The 15700-nt window shown below is 38.7% G+C and overlaps 1 protein-coding gene across 1 annotated transcript in view; it reads left to right on the forward strand.

The window, feature by feature from the left end:
• Positions 1–64: 64 nt before the first annotated feature.
• Positions 65–15700, forward strand: part of LOC133642675 (aldehyde dehydrogenase family 16 member A1-like) — a 37367-nt gene continuing 21731 nt past the window's right edge. The window contains exons 1-7 of the mRNA XM_062037025.1: positions 65–318; positions 6922–7021; positions 10942–11068; positions 11151–11308; positions 14388–14465; positions 14567–14754; positions 14842–15000. Of these exons, the coding sequence (XP_061893009.1) occupies positions 229–318; positions 6922–7021; positions 10942–11068; positions 11151–11308; positions 14388–14465; positions 14567–14754; positions 14842–15000 (900 nt within the window). The 5' untranslated portion in view covers positions 65–228. The remainder of the gene's footprint in view (positions 319–6921; positions 7022–10941; positions 11069–11150; positions 11309–14387; positions 14466–14566; positions 14755–14841; positions 15001–15700) is intronic.

Raw genomic sequence — 15700 nt, forward strand, 5'->3', positions numbered from 1 at the left:
TAAAGAACGAATACAAAACAAACGCCTAGCCAAAGCCGGAAGCAACTTTTTAATTCACGTTTCTAGCCGGTGGAATTGACGGACACACTCGTGTTAGTTTTTTTCCTTCTGTACTCACAGGGGGCCGCGTCAGAAAAGCAAATATTTTTGGACCTTTAACAACTCTTGAGAAAAAAAAACAAATTAATGTTACAGTAGAAATTTACTGCTTTACAGGTTGCAACTATTATGGCCGGTGCCACCACAAAGACTGTACACGATATTTTTCAAAGCATGGAGTACGGACCAGCAGCAAGTTCCAGCAGTGGCTCTGCACAGGTACATCCTTAACATTAATTACGCTCATGCAAAACGAAATTCTAAGCTTTCAGACGTATTCTTGTTTGATATATTTGAAAGCAAGCACGCGTTAAACATCTTTGAACTCAGGTGCAGTTCATTAACTTCCCGCTGGCTGTCGCTCACAAGGCAAACACGTGACTGGACTGTACTGTAGGCTGACCATATTGTGAAATCCCAAAAAGAGGACACATATATGCGTGCCAAGGCCGGGACTAGGTGAACATTTGCCAATGATACTCGAACTTGCTTTATAAATAATATATTTATTTAAAGGCCTACTGAAATGAAATGTTTTTATTTAAACGGGGATAGCAGATCTTTTCTATGTGTCATACTTGATCATTTCGCGATATTGCCATATTTTTGCTGAAAGGATTTAGTATAGAACAACGACGATAAAGATCGCAACTTTTGGTATCTGATAAAAAAAAAAGGCTTGCCCTTACCGGAAGTAGCGTGACGTAGTCGGTTGAACATATCCGCAAAGTTCCCTATTGTTTACAGTGATGGCCGCCAGAAGTGAGAGAGATTCGGACCGAGAAAGCGACGATTTCCCCATTAATTTGAGCGAGGATGAAAGATTTGTGGATGAGGAAAGTGCAAGTGAAGGACTAGTGGGGAGTGGAAGCGATTCAGATAGGGAAGATGCTGTGAGAGCCGGGGGTGACCTGATATTCAGCTGGGAATGACTACAACAGTAAATAAACACAAGACATATATATACTCTATTAGCCACAACACAACCAGGCTTATATTTAATATGCCACAAATTAATCCCGCATAAAAACACCTAGGTGTTTGTTATGCTAGCTACTAGCTCGAGCTAGTTATAACTCGAGCGGGTTATATGGACGGGATCCCGTCCATATAACCCGCCAATACAATTCAAACACCTGCACAACGCACACACTCACTCAGCCCAAAGGACCGTTCACCTAACCCAAGGTTCATAAAGCTTATATATTTAACCAAAGTTACGTACGTGACACGCACGTACGGGCAAGCGATCAAATGTTTGGAAGCGCAGCTGCGTAGTCACGGTATTTTGTCTGCGTCTGTGTATCCAAATCAAAGTCCTCGTCCTCCTGGTAAGAGTCTCTGTTGTCCGAATTCTTCGATCTTGACTGCATCTTTCGGGAATGTAAACAATGAAACACTGACTGTGTTGTGTTGCTGACTTCCCTCGCAAAATACTCTGCTTCGCACCGACAACTTTCTTCTTTGCTTGCTCAGCTTCTTTCTCCATAATGCAATGAACAAATTGCAACAGATTCACCAACACAGATGTCCAGAATACTGTGGAATAATGAGATGAAAACAGAGCTATTTCGTATTGGCTTCAATGGGGAAGCCATACCTCTGTTTCACTGGCTACGTCACGCGCATGCGTCATCCAAAGGAATTTTCAACCGGAAGTTTAGCGGGAAATTTAAAATTGCACATTATAAGTTAACCCGGCCGTATTGGCATGTGTTGCAATGTTAAGATTTCATCATTGATATATAAACTATCAGACTGCGTGGTCGGTAGTAGTGGCTTTCAGTAGGCCTTTAAATAAAGCATTTTTTCTCTTCTGTTGACAGCAGTGTTGGCGCTAGGAATTTTCTAAATGGGGTCCCACAGTAAATTTTGGGGTCCCACTTTTTTGTAAGCGTTTTGAAAACAAATGATAAACGTATGCATTATCCTGTTATATCTCACATACTATATTGTGTTTTGGAAAAAGGTTGTCATAAACATTACTTAATTCATTAAAAAATAATAATAAAAAAAGAAAACAAATTTGTATACATATTAGGGCAGACCTGGGCATTGTACGGCCCGCGGGCCGCATCCGGCCATTTGCGCATCCCTGTCCGGCCCGCGTGAGGCCAATCATAAATTACAAAATACATTTCAAAAAGTATCTATGTCGAGTGTGCAATACAACGGTGCTGCTTTTGTTTTGAAAAGCGTTATTTGTATTACTTCCGTGTGGACGTATGCGCGTGTGCGATTGTGAGTGAATTGAACGGCGCAATCACAAATGACAAAATAAAGTTTAAAAAACATCTATGTCGTGCGCGCAATACAACTGCTGCTTTTATTTTGAAATGTGTTATTTATGCCGTATGTCCGGGGGGAACCTGTGAGTGAAGGTGCATAGAGACAAGTGATGAGACGCTAAAAAAAGAAAAGTTGATGACGAATGGTGTGTTTCCAACAAGACATGGACTGCCAAGTATTTCTTTACATAAATTAAAGGTAAAGCCGTGTGCTTAATGTGTGGTACACAGCTTGCTGTGTTTAAAGAATATAATTTTAATCGCCACTACACGAAGAAACACAAGGGAAAATACCGGAATGTGTCTGATGAAGCGCGCGCAAGGGAGGCTGATGCGTTGATGGTAAAACTGCAAACCCAACAAGGACTTTTTGCCATATTTCACACCCCCAGAGATGCAGCCGTCAGGACAAGTTTCGTCATTTCTCACAAAAGCGCCAGAAAAAGTAAGGCGTTTTCTGACGGAGAGTTTATTAAGGAGTGCTTATTGGACTTTGTTGCGCTGTATGCCCGGAGACATGGACTGTTTTTCGCTAACTTTGGATGAGAGCTATGATGTACGTGACACCGCCCAGCTGCTCTTCTTCTTACGTGGGATAACTGCAGACTTTCAAATCACGGAGTAGCTGGCAGCCATGCAGTCAATTAAAGAGACAACCACAGGTAATGACTTGTTCACATAGGTAAATGCGTATTTGGACATGTTAGGACTGAAATGGGACAAGCCAGCAGGTGTGACAATCCAATCCACTTTATTTATATAGCACATTTAAACAACAAAATGTTTCCAAAGTGCTGCACAACAATATTAAAAACAATATTCAAATATTATCCTTATCTCCACCATTGACTGAATAAAAAGAAAAAACAATTACATATAAAACCAATATAAAATAAATATGATTAAAAACTATTTTTAACAACAGATGGTTGTCCAAATCTGATGGGGAAAAATGTTGGATAATGCAGGATAAAGTGACCATCAAAAGCAATCTGCTTTTGTATAAAGTTAAGTTAGGTTAAATTAAATTATTATTATTATTATTATTAATTATTATTATTATCATCATTATTATTTATCTTACGGTATATCAAAAATAATATTGAGCAAAATGTAATTGAAATATTGTCGTGTGGCCCTCCAGCAGTGCTCGGGTTGCTTATGCGGCCCCCGGTGAAAATTAATTGCCCACCCCTGTATTAGGGGGTGTGGGAAAAAATCGATTCGAATTCGAATCGCGATTCTCACGTTGTGCGATTCAGAATCGATTCTCATTTTTAAAAAATCGATTTTTTTATTTATCTATATTTTTTAATTTAATTTTATTTATTTTTTTAATTAATCAATCCAACAAAACAATACACAGCAATACCATAACAATGCAATCCAATTCCAAAACCAAACCCGACCCAGCAACACTCAGAACTGCAATAAACAGAGCAATTGAGAGGAGACACAAACACGACACAGAACAAACCAAAAGTAGTGAAACAAAAATGAATATTATCAACGACAGTATCAATATTAGTTACAATTTCAACATAGCAGTGATTAAAAATCCATCATTGACATTATCATTAGACATTTATTTTAAAAAACCCAAAAAACAATAGTGTCACAGTGGCTTACACTTGCATCGCATCTCATAAGCTTGACAACACACTGTGTCCAATATTTTCACAAAGATAAAATAAGTCATATTTTTGGTTCATTTAATAGTTAAAACACATTTACATCATTGCAATCAGTTGATAAAACATTGTCCTTTACAATTATAAAAGCTTTTTACAAAAATCTACTACTCTGCTTGCATGTCAGCAGACTGGGGTAGATCCTGCTGAAATCCTATGTATTGAATGAATAGAGAATCGTTTTGAATCGGGGGAAAAAAATCCTTTTTGAATCGAGAATCGTGTTGAATTGAAAAAAAAAATCGATTTTGAATCGGATCGTGACCCCAAGAATCGATATTGAATCGAATCGTGGGACACCCAAAGATTCACAGCCCTAATACATATGTACATGTATTTAGTTATAAACGCATGCGCGTTTATCATAACTCTCTCGCTCTCTCTGTCTCTGCCCCTCCCTCTCGAATGCTGCTGCGTGCGCACACCTTCACAATTTGTTTAGTTTTTAACCCCTTCTTAACCCTGGACGTACATTGAAAATACACGCAACCCTAACTCAAAATGCCAGACATTTGAGGCACTTAAGAAACTCCGCCCGGACAGCCCCGCAAAAGAGGACATGTCCGGGAAAAAGAGGACGTATGGTCAGTCTACTGTACAGTAACCTCAGGAAATGTCATTCCTCCTATAAAGTAATATTGTCTTATTACAAAAGTGTAATATTTCACCTGAGTTTGCGCATTATTTAAGGCATAAGTGTCTACGTTTTTGTACAGAAAAATAGAAAAACGCTGGGGGGCATATTTGATACCAGTAGAAAATCACTATGTCAATAATATCACAGGTGTCAAACTCAAGGCCCGGGGGCCAGATCTGACCCGCCACATCATTTTATGTGGCCCACGCCAATAAAGTGCATCATCTTTTCTCACTAAATGTACAGTTCAGTTTCAGTAAATTTGGAACATGCATACGATACAATGTAATGCATCACACAATTCCAGTTGTTTCATTACAGCACGTCCGAAAAGGAGTAGGAAGAAGCCGAGCTTTTTTAATCCTACCCCTTTTCATACCATAGCAATTTTATCCAATTTCCTTGTTCTCTGTAACAGCACAGTGAACACATAAATAATAAATAAATAATATACCATAGTAAGCATACAAAAATTAAATACATAAATATTCTTTGTCTCAATAAAGGGAAAAAAAGGGTTCAAGATGTTCATTATAATTCTTGTTCTGTGTACTTTGTGATCACTTGTAGTTTGAACAGTCTCTTAAACTGAATCATATTGGTGCTTTGTTTGATTTCTTTGCTTAATCCGTTCCATAATTTCATTCCACATACTGATATGCTAAAGGTTTTAAGTGTTGTACGAGCATACAAATGTTTTAAATTAGATTTTCCTCTAAGGTTATATTCCTCCTCTTTTGTTGAGAAGAATTGTTGTACATTCTCGGGTAGCAGGTTATAGTTTGCTTCGTGCATAATTTTAGCTGTTTGCAAATGCACCAAATCGTTGAACTTCAATAATTGTGATTAAATAATAATAATGACTGACTGTGATAATCTCTACTACCTTATATTACTATATATTATGGTGCATGGTTAAAATCGATCATTCACATGTTTTATATTCTAGTTTCTTCAAAATAGCCACCCTTTTCTCTGATTACTTTTTCGCACACTTTTGTCATTCTCTTAATGAGCTTCAAGAGGTAGTCACCTGAAATGGTTTTAACTTCACAGGTGTGCTTGAAGCTCATCAAGAGAATGCCAAGAGTGTGCAAAGCAGTAATCAGAGCAAAGAGTGGCTATTTTGAAGAAACTAGAATACAAAACATGTTTTCAGTTATTTCACCTTTTTTTGTTAAAGTTAAAGTACCAATGATTGTCACACACACACCAGGTGTGGTGAAATTTGTCCTCTGCATTTGACCCATCCCCTTGTTCAGCCCCTGGGAGGTGAGGGGAGCAGTGGGCAGCAGCGGTGGCCGCGCCCGGGAATAATTTTTGGTGATTTAACCCCCAATTCCAACCCTTGATGCTGAGTGCCAAGCAGGGAAGTAATGGGTCCCATTTTTATAGTCTTTGGTATGACTCGGCCGGGGTTTGAACTCACGACCTACCGATCTCAGGGCGAAGTACATAACTCCACGTGTTCATTCAGTTATGATGCCTTCAGTGACAATCTACAATGTAAATAGTCATTAAAATAAAGAAAACGCATTGAATGAGCAGGTGTGTTCAAACTTTTGGCCTGTACCGTATATTCCAAACATCTTTGTTAGAATGAAATGCTTGTTCCCCTCACTTATGAATTCAAAAGAAAGTATATTATCCATCAATTTGTGCGTAAAAAACCTAGTCATCAAATGCATATGGAATTGTGTAATATCACGAGAAGATAGAAGTCATATATACAGTATTTACTGTAACAAGTAGCCCTCGGAGAGCAGCCATAACTGCAATGTGGACCTTAGTGAAAACAAATTTGACACCCAAGTGCCAAACTGTCAATAAAATATTAACATATTTGCTTTGTGTTGTAGCTGACAAAGCAAATTAGCAAAACAAATCTGCTGACAAATGCCTTGGGCCACACTTTGTACACAACTGCTCTAAGGTGGAGACAAGATGGAGGGACAAGTTTCACCTGCAAATAGACACAGATATAAACGCTTTATCTGAGATTGTTAAATTTCGAACTTTGCTCCTCAGTCTGTTAATAGTTTACTCTCGTCCTCATCTACCACACCAGCCTTGATCAGCCAATGTCCAGCAGAAGCCACCGTTTTCCAACCAATCATGTCCGCTGTCTCCCAAAGCGCTTTTTGCCTTTTAGCGTTGCATTCAAATTGTGAAGATATTAATGTGTGCCATCTCTCTGCTCCTTCAGGCCTGGCTGAATCATCATTCCCGCGCTCTGGGTCTGTTTATTGATGGCAAGTTTGTCCGTCCAGAAGACAGACAGACTCTCTCACTGAGGGACTCCAGGGGTGAGATCAGTTTTGGAGCCATGAAAGCTGCACAGCCTGCACTGAAACAAAAAAAAATTCCGACAGCTTTCTTGACAATTGTGATAAATCAGACTTTAGGCGAAAAACAGTTTCTAGCTTTCCTAACAGTGATGCTATAATAATGATAAATCAAAGAGCACCTTCTATGTGTGGGTAACAATGCCATCTACTGTCGAGACTTGTAACTACAAACCACTCAGACAGCCATGGGATATTACAGACCCTTTCAAAAAAAATAGAATATCATGGATAGGTGTATTTATTTCCATAATTCCATTCAAAGCCTTAAACTGCCATAGATTATTGATTCAGGGCCCACAACGTAAACAATTTCAAGTATTTAGTTGTTCATTTGTACATAATTTAAGCTTCCAGCTCATAAAACCCACGAAAATAGTATTTCAAAAAATTTGAATATTGTGAAGAAATTTACTTCTCTGCCAGATTCATTAATTTTGTCTGTTTGATGATCCGCCGAAGCCCACAGTCAGCTCTTTTGCTGGTGCATCTTCTCCTGCCACATTTTGCCCTTCTACTCGACTTTCCATCGATATGCTTGGACACAACAGTCAACAGTCTGTGAACAGCCAGCCTCCTTTGCTATGAACCTTTGTGGCCTACATCCTATGGAGGGTATCAATGATGGTCTTCTGGCCAGTTGTCAAGTCTGCAGTCTTCCCCATATTGATCTTAACTGAGACAATTGAACCAAAGTGAAGCAATTTAATGACAACCTTTGAGTTTAGTAGATGAGTATTGCGTGACATTCAGTTTAAAACATTCATGCCCTGTAAAATTTGGGCTGATTTCTTCACAGTATTACATTTTTTTGAAATCCTGTTTTTGTGGATTTTGTGAGCTGAAGGCCCAAATTATGTACAAATAAAAAACTGAATACTTTAAATTATTAAAGTTGTGGCCCTGAATCTATGATCTATAGAAGTTTAATGTTTTGAATGGAATTATGGAAATAAATACACTTTACACACAAGACGTCACTTCCTGTCAATGAGAAAGAACGCAAAGAAAAAGGCTCCGCTTCTGCTACCGGAGTTTTCTTTAAGTCTGACGATTTTGACCACTGATTTGCGATCACAGCCACAGGAGTGTCACCTGGCATCTTCGACCTGATTTTGGTCAGTTGAGAGGCACTGATACGCTGAAATATGGCGAGTTGGAAGAGCCGTTAGCCTCAAGCCAACGGCGGCGGACGATACAAATGCGTTTTGTTCAGGAGAGAACACACAGAAGATAATACAAATAATAACAGGATAAATTAACAAATTGAAAAGATGGTTTGACAAAAACAGACTATCTTTGAATCTCAGTAAAATCAAAATAATGCTATTTGGTAACAGTAGAAGAGAAAGTCAAACACAAATACAAATAGATGGAATATAAATTGAAAGAGTAAATGAAAGCAAATTTCTAGGTATAATGATTGATGATAAATTGAACTGGAAATCTCATGTAAAAAATATACAACATAAAGTAGCAAGAAACACGTCAATAATGAATAAAGCAAAACATGTTCTAGACCAAAAATTACTTCATATTCTCTACTGCTCGCTAGTGTTACCATATCTGAGTTATTGTGTAGAAATATGGGGAAATAACTACGAAAGTACACTTCATTCATTAACGGTGTTACAAAAAAGATCAGTTAGAATAATACATAATGTTGAATGAATTCCTTCTAAGTCTATAACAAGATCTGATAGCTCAGTTACAGCTCTTTTTTTTTTTACCAAATACGTGTTTTATGTTGCACGATTGCACCAAGAAAAGTTCTTAGTTTGATAACCCGTTCTCAAGCAATGGCAATAAAACTACCGTATTTCCTTGAATTGGCGCAGGGAATATAGTATTCGCACGTCTAGAATTACTGCCGGGTCAAACTCGTTTTTCAAAATAATTAACGCATGCTTGGCCTTATCGCCGGTTTATTATTGAAGCTGGATCAAATTCGTTTCGCAAAATATTAATTTTATTATCGCATGTCTATAATTTTCGCCGGGTCAAACTCGTTTCGCAAAATATTTAACATATGGCTAGAACTTCCACCGGGTCAAATTCGTTACGTCACGAGTGACGCATCTGTCCTCATTTTCAAAATGGAGGAAGCTGCTTTCAGATTGAGTGAGCCTATGGCTTTGCACTTTGTTTATATTATATATATGTTTTTTTGCATTCTATTTTAGTTACTTTGAATTTATAACCCCCTGGCGCTGCTTTGTATTCTTTTTGTACTGTTTTGTACTACTTTTGTACTTATTTGATTGTTGAAATGTTGAAATGTATAAATAAAACTTTAAAAAAAAAAAAAAAAGAAAAAAAAAAGGAAGCTGCTTTCAGTAGTTTACAATCGCACAAAGGAAAAAAGATAAAGAGCTTTTCAGTAGGATTTAAGGTCCAAGCTATTGAATACCGGTGCAGTATGCTAAAGAGAACAGTAAGCAGCTATGTTTTATTAATATACCGTAGCTGCGTGTGTGAAATACTGTATAAGTCATTAAATGACTCCCGCCTCCTGGTGGTAGAGGGCGCTGCCGCGCTAGTGATCCTTCTTGCGACTTCCGGTACTGCAGAAGAAGTGAACACACGCAGCAAGAGATTTTTTTTTCTTTTAACAAGGATTTCATACCGGTATCTAAAATAAAACAGTTTTCTAAACTGGACTTTCAATCGAAGCTGGATGTAATAATTAAAGGAATATCTCCATCGAAACAGAGACTTTTAAAACTGAAGAAAGAAAATAAGGAAGACTTCTATAAACAAGTTATCGATGCTTTTGGTCAGAAGGATTGATTGATTGATTGATTGATTGAGACTTTTATTAGTAGGTTGCACAGGAGCTGCAAATGGACTCCATTTATAAGTACAGGTAAGACCATAATAACGTTTTTTTAATTAAATGTGCTTTTCATGATGGTATGCTTACATCACACTCAAAGCGCACGCCTAAATTTTATGGATTCCTTTTGGTAAACGCCGGAGTGAGAAGAGGTTTTAAAATAATTACCGCATGCACGGCCATCCCGCCGGTTTCCGGTAAACGCAGGTGTGACAGGAGGTTTTAAATTAATTAACGCCCCTGCGGCTATTCAAGGAAATACGGTATTCTGATTCTGATTCTGATTTAGAGACATACAAACCCTTTATTAATTGAATCAAAAATACTGAAATTTCACAACATAGTGAATTTGCAAACAGCTAAAATTATACACAAAGCAAACTATAATCTGCTACCCAATAATATACAACAATTCTTCTCAATAAAGGAGAAATATAATTTTAGAGAAAATTTTAATTTAAAACATTTCTTTGCAAGTACAACACTTAAGACCTTCAGTATATCTATGTGGAATTAAATTATGGAATGGATTAAGCAAAGCAATCAAACAATGTACTAATATGATCCACTTCAAGAAACTCTTCAAACTTAAAGTGTTTACAAAGTACAAAGAAGAAGAACCATGATAAACATTCTGAATTTATTTCATCCATCCATCCGTTCATTTTCAAAATAATCTTACTCATCTCACCATATGAAATGTAACTTACTTCACCGAGTATTATTTATTTATTTATTTTTATTGTGATTACTTATGGAGTATACTGTGAATAAATTGAGAACGGGAAGTGAACAAATGTTTTAGCTACAGTTATGTAAAAGAAAAGGGGTAGGATTAAATAAGCTCTGCTTCTTCCTACTCCTTTTCGACCATGTTGAAAAGAGAAAATGGAAATTGTGATGTATCATGTTGTATGCATGCATGTTCCAAATAAACTCAAACTCAACTCAACTTTTCCATGATATTCACATTTTTTGGAAAGGGTCTGTACATGAAAGTATGAAAAACACTGCATATGTTTTTCCCCCTGTGCCTGCTGTCTAGGTGATCTCGTGTGTCACACGGTGTGCGCTGTAGAGGCTGATATTTCCCAGTGTATATCCTCTGCCCTTCAGGGCTTTGATGTTTGGAGTGGCCTCTCCTGCTACCAGAGATCCAAAGTCCTGCTCAGGTAAACGTAACATCACGATCTTACACGTTTCCGACCCTTCCCAACCTCTGTCTTCAGCATGACACTTGTCTGCTAATAACAGGTTGGCGAGCACCCTCGGGCAACATGGCCAGAGCGTCACTGAGCTGTGTGACCTGTGTCAAGCCTCCTTCAGCTCCTCCGCCCTGGTTCGAATGTTGCAGTACTACAGCAGCTGGGCTCAGCTCAGAGACAGGCTCATTGCACACTGGAAGCCACTGGGTAGGCAAACTAGGCCATGTCGCCACAAACAAGCACACTATTTTAATGTGTGATAAGTTCTGTAGAGGTTTATTATAGAAACAAAGGGTGGCACTCGTTTTCACTGAGGGCCACATTGCAGTCATGGTTGCCTTCAGAGGGGCCCCATGTAACAGTGAATATGTATAAATATAAATGTGTTCGCCTAATGATACCACACAATTGCCCAGGCATTTGATCAAACTTTTTTCTGTACAAACTGATGGTTACCTTTGTTTTGAAATCATAAGTCAGCGTCACAAGAAGTTATTTAAGTATTTTGAGTTTTACCAATAAATTATATTAGGGCATAATACAGACCTGGGCATTGTGCGGCCCGCGGGCCGCATCCGGCCCTTTGTACGTCCCTGTCCGGCCCGCGTGAGGCCAATTATAAATTACAAAATAAATTTAAAAAAGCATCTATTTCGAGTGTGCAATACAACGGTGCTGCTTTTGTTTTGAAAAGCGTTATTTGTATTACTTCCGTGTGGACGTATGCTCGTGCGCGCAGCGGCAATCTCAAATTACAAAATAAATTTAAAAAAACATCTTTGTCGTGCGTGCAATACAACTGTGCTGCTTTTATTTTGAAAAGTGTTATATGTGCGTATGTCCTGGGAGGGAAGGCGCACAGCGACAAGTGATGCCCGGTTATCCCCGAGACGCTAAAAAGAGAAAAGTTGATGACGAATGGCGTGTTTTCAACAAGACATGGACTGCCAAGTAAAGGTAAAGCCGTGTGTTTATTTGTGGTACACACGTTGCTGTGTTTAAAGAATATAGTGTAACGACCTGCTGAAGTAGATGTTGTCTTCTTGAGTTGCGTAAATGAGGAGTGGGGAGACGTGCGTGTGGAAGGAACGAGATATGTTGAGCTGTGTTAGTATAGCTTGCTCAATAAAAGTTTAAAAAGAGCGTCAGACTTGATGTGCACTTCTTCTGGACGCTACAATTGGTGGCAGAAGTAAAACTTTGCGCATACTGCGCTGCTTGTGTGCTACGTCATCGGGAGGTACGTGCCACGTGAGGAGCTCGCCGCAAAGAGAGAGAGAGAAAGAGAGAGAGCGTTTACACGTGCAGCCACGCTGCTTGCCACGGGGGGAATTCCGCCCTCAATGAAGACTCCCAGGTTTGATGGCAAGGCGAACTGGGAGGCATTTCATCCCACTTCTGACATCAATTGTAGCGTCCAGAAGAAGTGCACACCAAGTCTGATGCACTTTTTAAACTTTTATTGAGCATGCTATACTAACACAGCTCAACTTATCTCGTTCTTTCCAAAAGGAAAACCAATCCTCACTCCTCATTTCCGCAACAGCAACGCTTCCTCCTTCTTCGCCAATCACCTTACAGGCGTGCTACGTTCACAACAAAGAGGATGCAGGATAAAGTGACAGAAATTGAAATTTTTGTATTGTAATATACATCAGGAAGTGTTGTGTAAGAAAGTGTTAAAAATAAAACCATCAAAAACCATCTGCTTTTGTATAAACATAAGTTAGGTTAAATGAAAATATTATTATTATTATCTATCTTACGGTATATCAAAAATAATTTGAGCAAAATTTAATTGAAATATTGTCGGTGTGGCCCTCCAGCAGTGCTCGGGTTGCTCATGCGGCCCCCGGTAAAAATTAATTGCCCACCCCTGGCATAATAGATCGCGAGCTACCGGTCGATCGCAGCGGGTGTGTCAGTCGATCGCCAGCCAGGCATTAAAAAATAGTCCTAAAAATTAGCGATTAGCAATCTTCACTGTGACGTGACTTTCGTCACTTGATTGAAATTTACGGCACCCGAGGATCTTGTGAGATGACGCTGGTTGCAGCGAGCTCAGTATTAAGAAAAAAAAAGACTGAAAGGAAGGCGATAAACACTTTATATTTTAAAAGACTTTAACGGCGTACCTGCTGTCAAAACCCTAAAGACTGACCGCACAGTTCCTGTCTTCACAATAAAAGTGCTGCTCTATCCTGCATGCGCTAACAAAATAAGAGTATCGGGAAGCGAGAGCGCACACAAGCTAGCAAGCTACGGAGTTTGCCGTCGATATATTTTTTGGAAAGTATAAAAAGGAGTATGGAAGCTGGACAAATAAGATGCCAAAAACCAACCACTTTCATGTGGTATTGGACAGAAAGGAGGGCTTTTTTTCTCCTACACATTGTAAAAGCGAAAATGTGGAAGTTATCAGCACTTTTGTGAATCATGTCCCATTTCAAGTCAAAAAATATTACAAGTCATCCGATTCAGGTAATACACCAATTTATATTCTTGTCTTCATGAAATAAAATAATCTGTAAGTTATGGTTATGGTTTGATTTTATTTTGAACATTCATACAATTACAACATGAAACATGTGTTAAACATGCTTGTATTTTTATTAAACACCTTTAACAAAAAACATCTGTTTCATAAATAAATAAATATGTATTATAAATAAATAAACATTTGTTGCACAATCAGATAATATAGCAATATTAAAGTTTAAAAGGTATACAATTCTTTATGCCTGTAATTGTTTATCAGTGTGCAAAACTACATTTGGAATGTTTTTAGTAACAGTGAGAAGCTTATATGAGGCGACGTGGCTCATATGGTAAAGCGGCCGTGCCCGCCACCTGAGGGATCCCTGTTCGATTCCAGCTTCCGCCATCCTAGTCACTGCCGTTGTGTCCCTTGTGCAGGACTCTTATGCAAAGCGCTTTGGGTCTCTAGACAAAAAGCTCTATATAAATATAATACACTTCACTCCACTTATTAAAGGGTTGAGATGACCAACAATAGGATTTTTTAGGGCCTTTTATGGTTGTTTTTTTCCACCTTTCACTGGAGGTCATGGAATGTAACTGCGAGGAACTTTCAGCTGATCCTCAAGCTTTTAGAGAGAATTTTGCTTTATCAGCTAAAACGCCCTGTTTTTTAACTTATTTTAATCCATAATGTTTGAGGCAGTTAAAGGTATTTTACTTATACAGTTTGGGCGCTACGTGTTGCGATTCTCATTTTCCCCACAAATGAGTCATTTCTTCATGTTCTGCTTTTGCTGTTTTGCAGGTTTGGTTGCAGTGGTTACCTCTGATGACTGCACTCTCTATCCCCTGATGCTCAAAGTTTTGCCCGCGCTAGCCATGGGTAAGAAAGTTGTTTTGGGTTGACAACGTACAAGTTTATCATGATTTTCTTTTCTTTTGTTAAGATGTTGTGAGACACTAAAATGTATGTATTTTCCATAGGTAACGCTGTCATTATTGTCCCTGGTCAGTGCACTGCAGCTCCAATGCTTCTGCTGTCTCAACTTTTCATGGCTGCAGGCATCCCTGCAGGGGCCCTCAGTGTTTTAACTGGCAGTGACATCTCACTGGCTGCTGATGTGGCCATAAACCCCAACATCAGCTATGTCACCTACAGTGGCAACAAGCAGGTGCACATATAGACATATATATTTAACCAACATTGGGGATACCTACATAATCTATACTAAGGTGTGTTTTTTAAAATTCTGCTCCAGGACGGCATGAAGCTGTGTAAAGCCACAGCAGGGATGGGTGTCCCAGTCTCCGTAACCCCGACCATCGGCGCCACATGCCCCATCATTATCTTTGAGTCTGCTGATATCAACAGTGCTGTGGATGACGTGATAGAGACTGCCTTCAAAAAGAAAAAAGAGGTGACACAGGGCAGATTTGTTTGTTTTCCTCGCTCGGATGTGGGTTTATATCAGGGGATGAGTTTGTGAAGCTCTTTGAGGAACCTGTTTGGTACCTGGGGTGTCCAAACTTGTTGACTGGGAGGCACTGGGCTAAAAAAATATATGTGTGTATATATGTATGTATGTAAATATAGTTGTATATATATACTGTATGTACATATACAGTACAGGCCAAAAGTTTGGACACACCTTCTCATTTCAATGTGTTTTCTTTATTTTCAAGACTATTTACCTTGTAGATTGTCACTGAAGGCATCAAAACTCAGACACTTGTGAAGTGAAACCATTTCTGGTGACTACCTCTTGAAGCTCATCGAGAGAATGCCAAGAGTGTGCAAAGCAGTAATCAGAGCAAAGGGTGGCTATTTTAAAGAAGCTAGAATATAAAACATGTTTTCAGTTATTTCACCTTTTTTTGTTTAGTACATAACTCATAGTGTTGATGCATTCAGTGACAATCTACAATGTAAATAGTCATGAAAATAAAGATAATATAATGGATATATACCGTAATTTCCGGACTATAAGCCGCACCTGACTATAAACCGCACCAGCTAAATTTAGGGGAAAATACATATCGCTCCATATATAAGCCGCACCCGACTATAAGCCGCAGGGTTTTGATGTGTAATTACCGTAGTATATAGGGGTTCCTGCT

Source organism: Entelurus aequoreus, linkage group LG25, assembly GCF_033978785.1.
Source record: "Entelurus aequoreus isolate RoL-2023_Sb linkage group LG25, RoL_Eaeq_v1.1, whole genome shotgun sequence".
NCBI classification, from domain to species: domain Eukaryota; kingdom Metazoa; phylum Chordata; class Actinopteri; order Syngnathiformes; family Syngnathidae; genus Entelurus; species Entelurus aequoreus.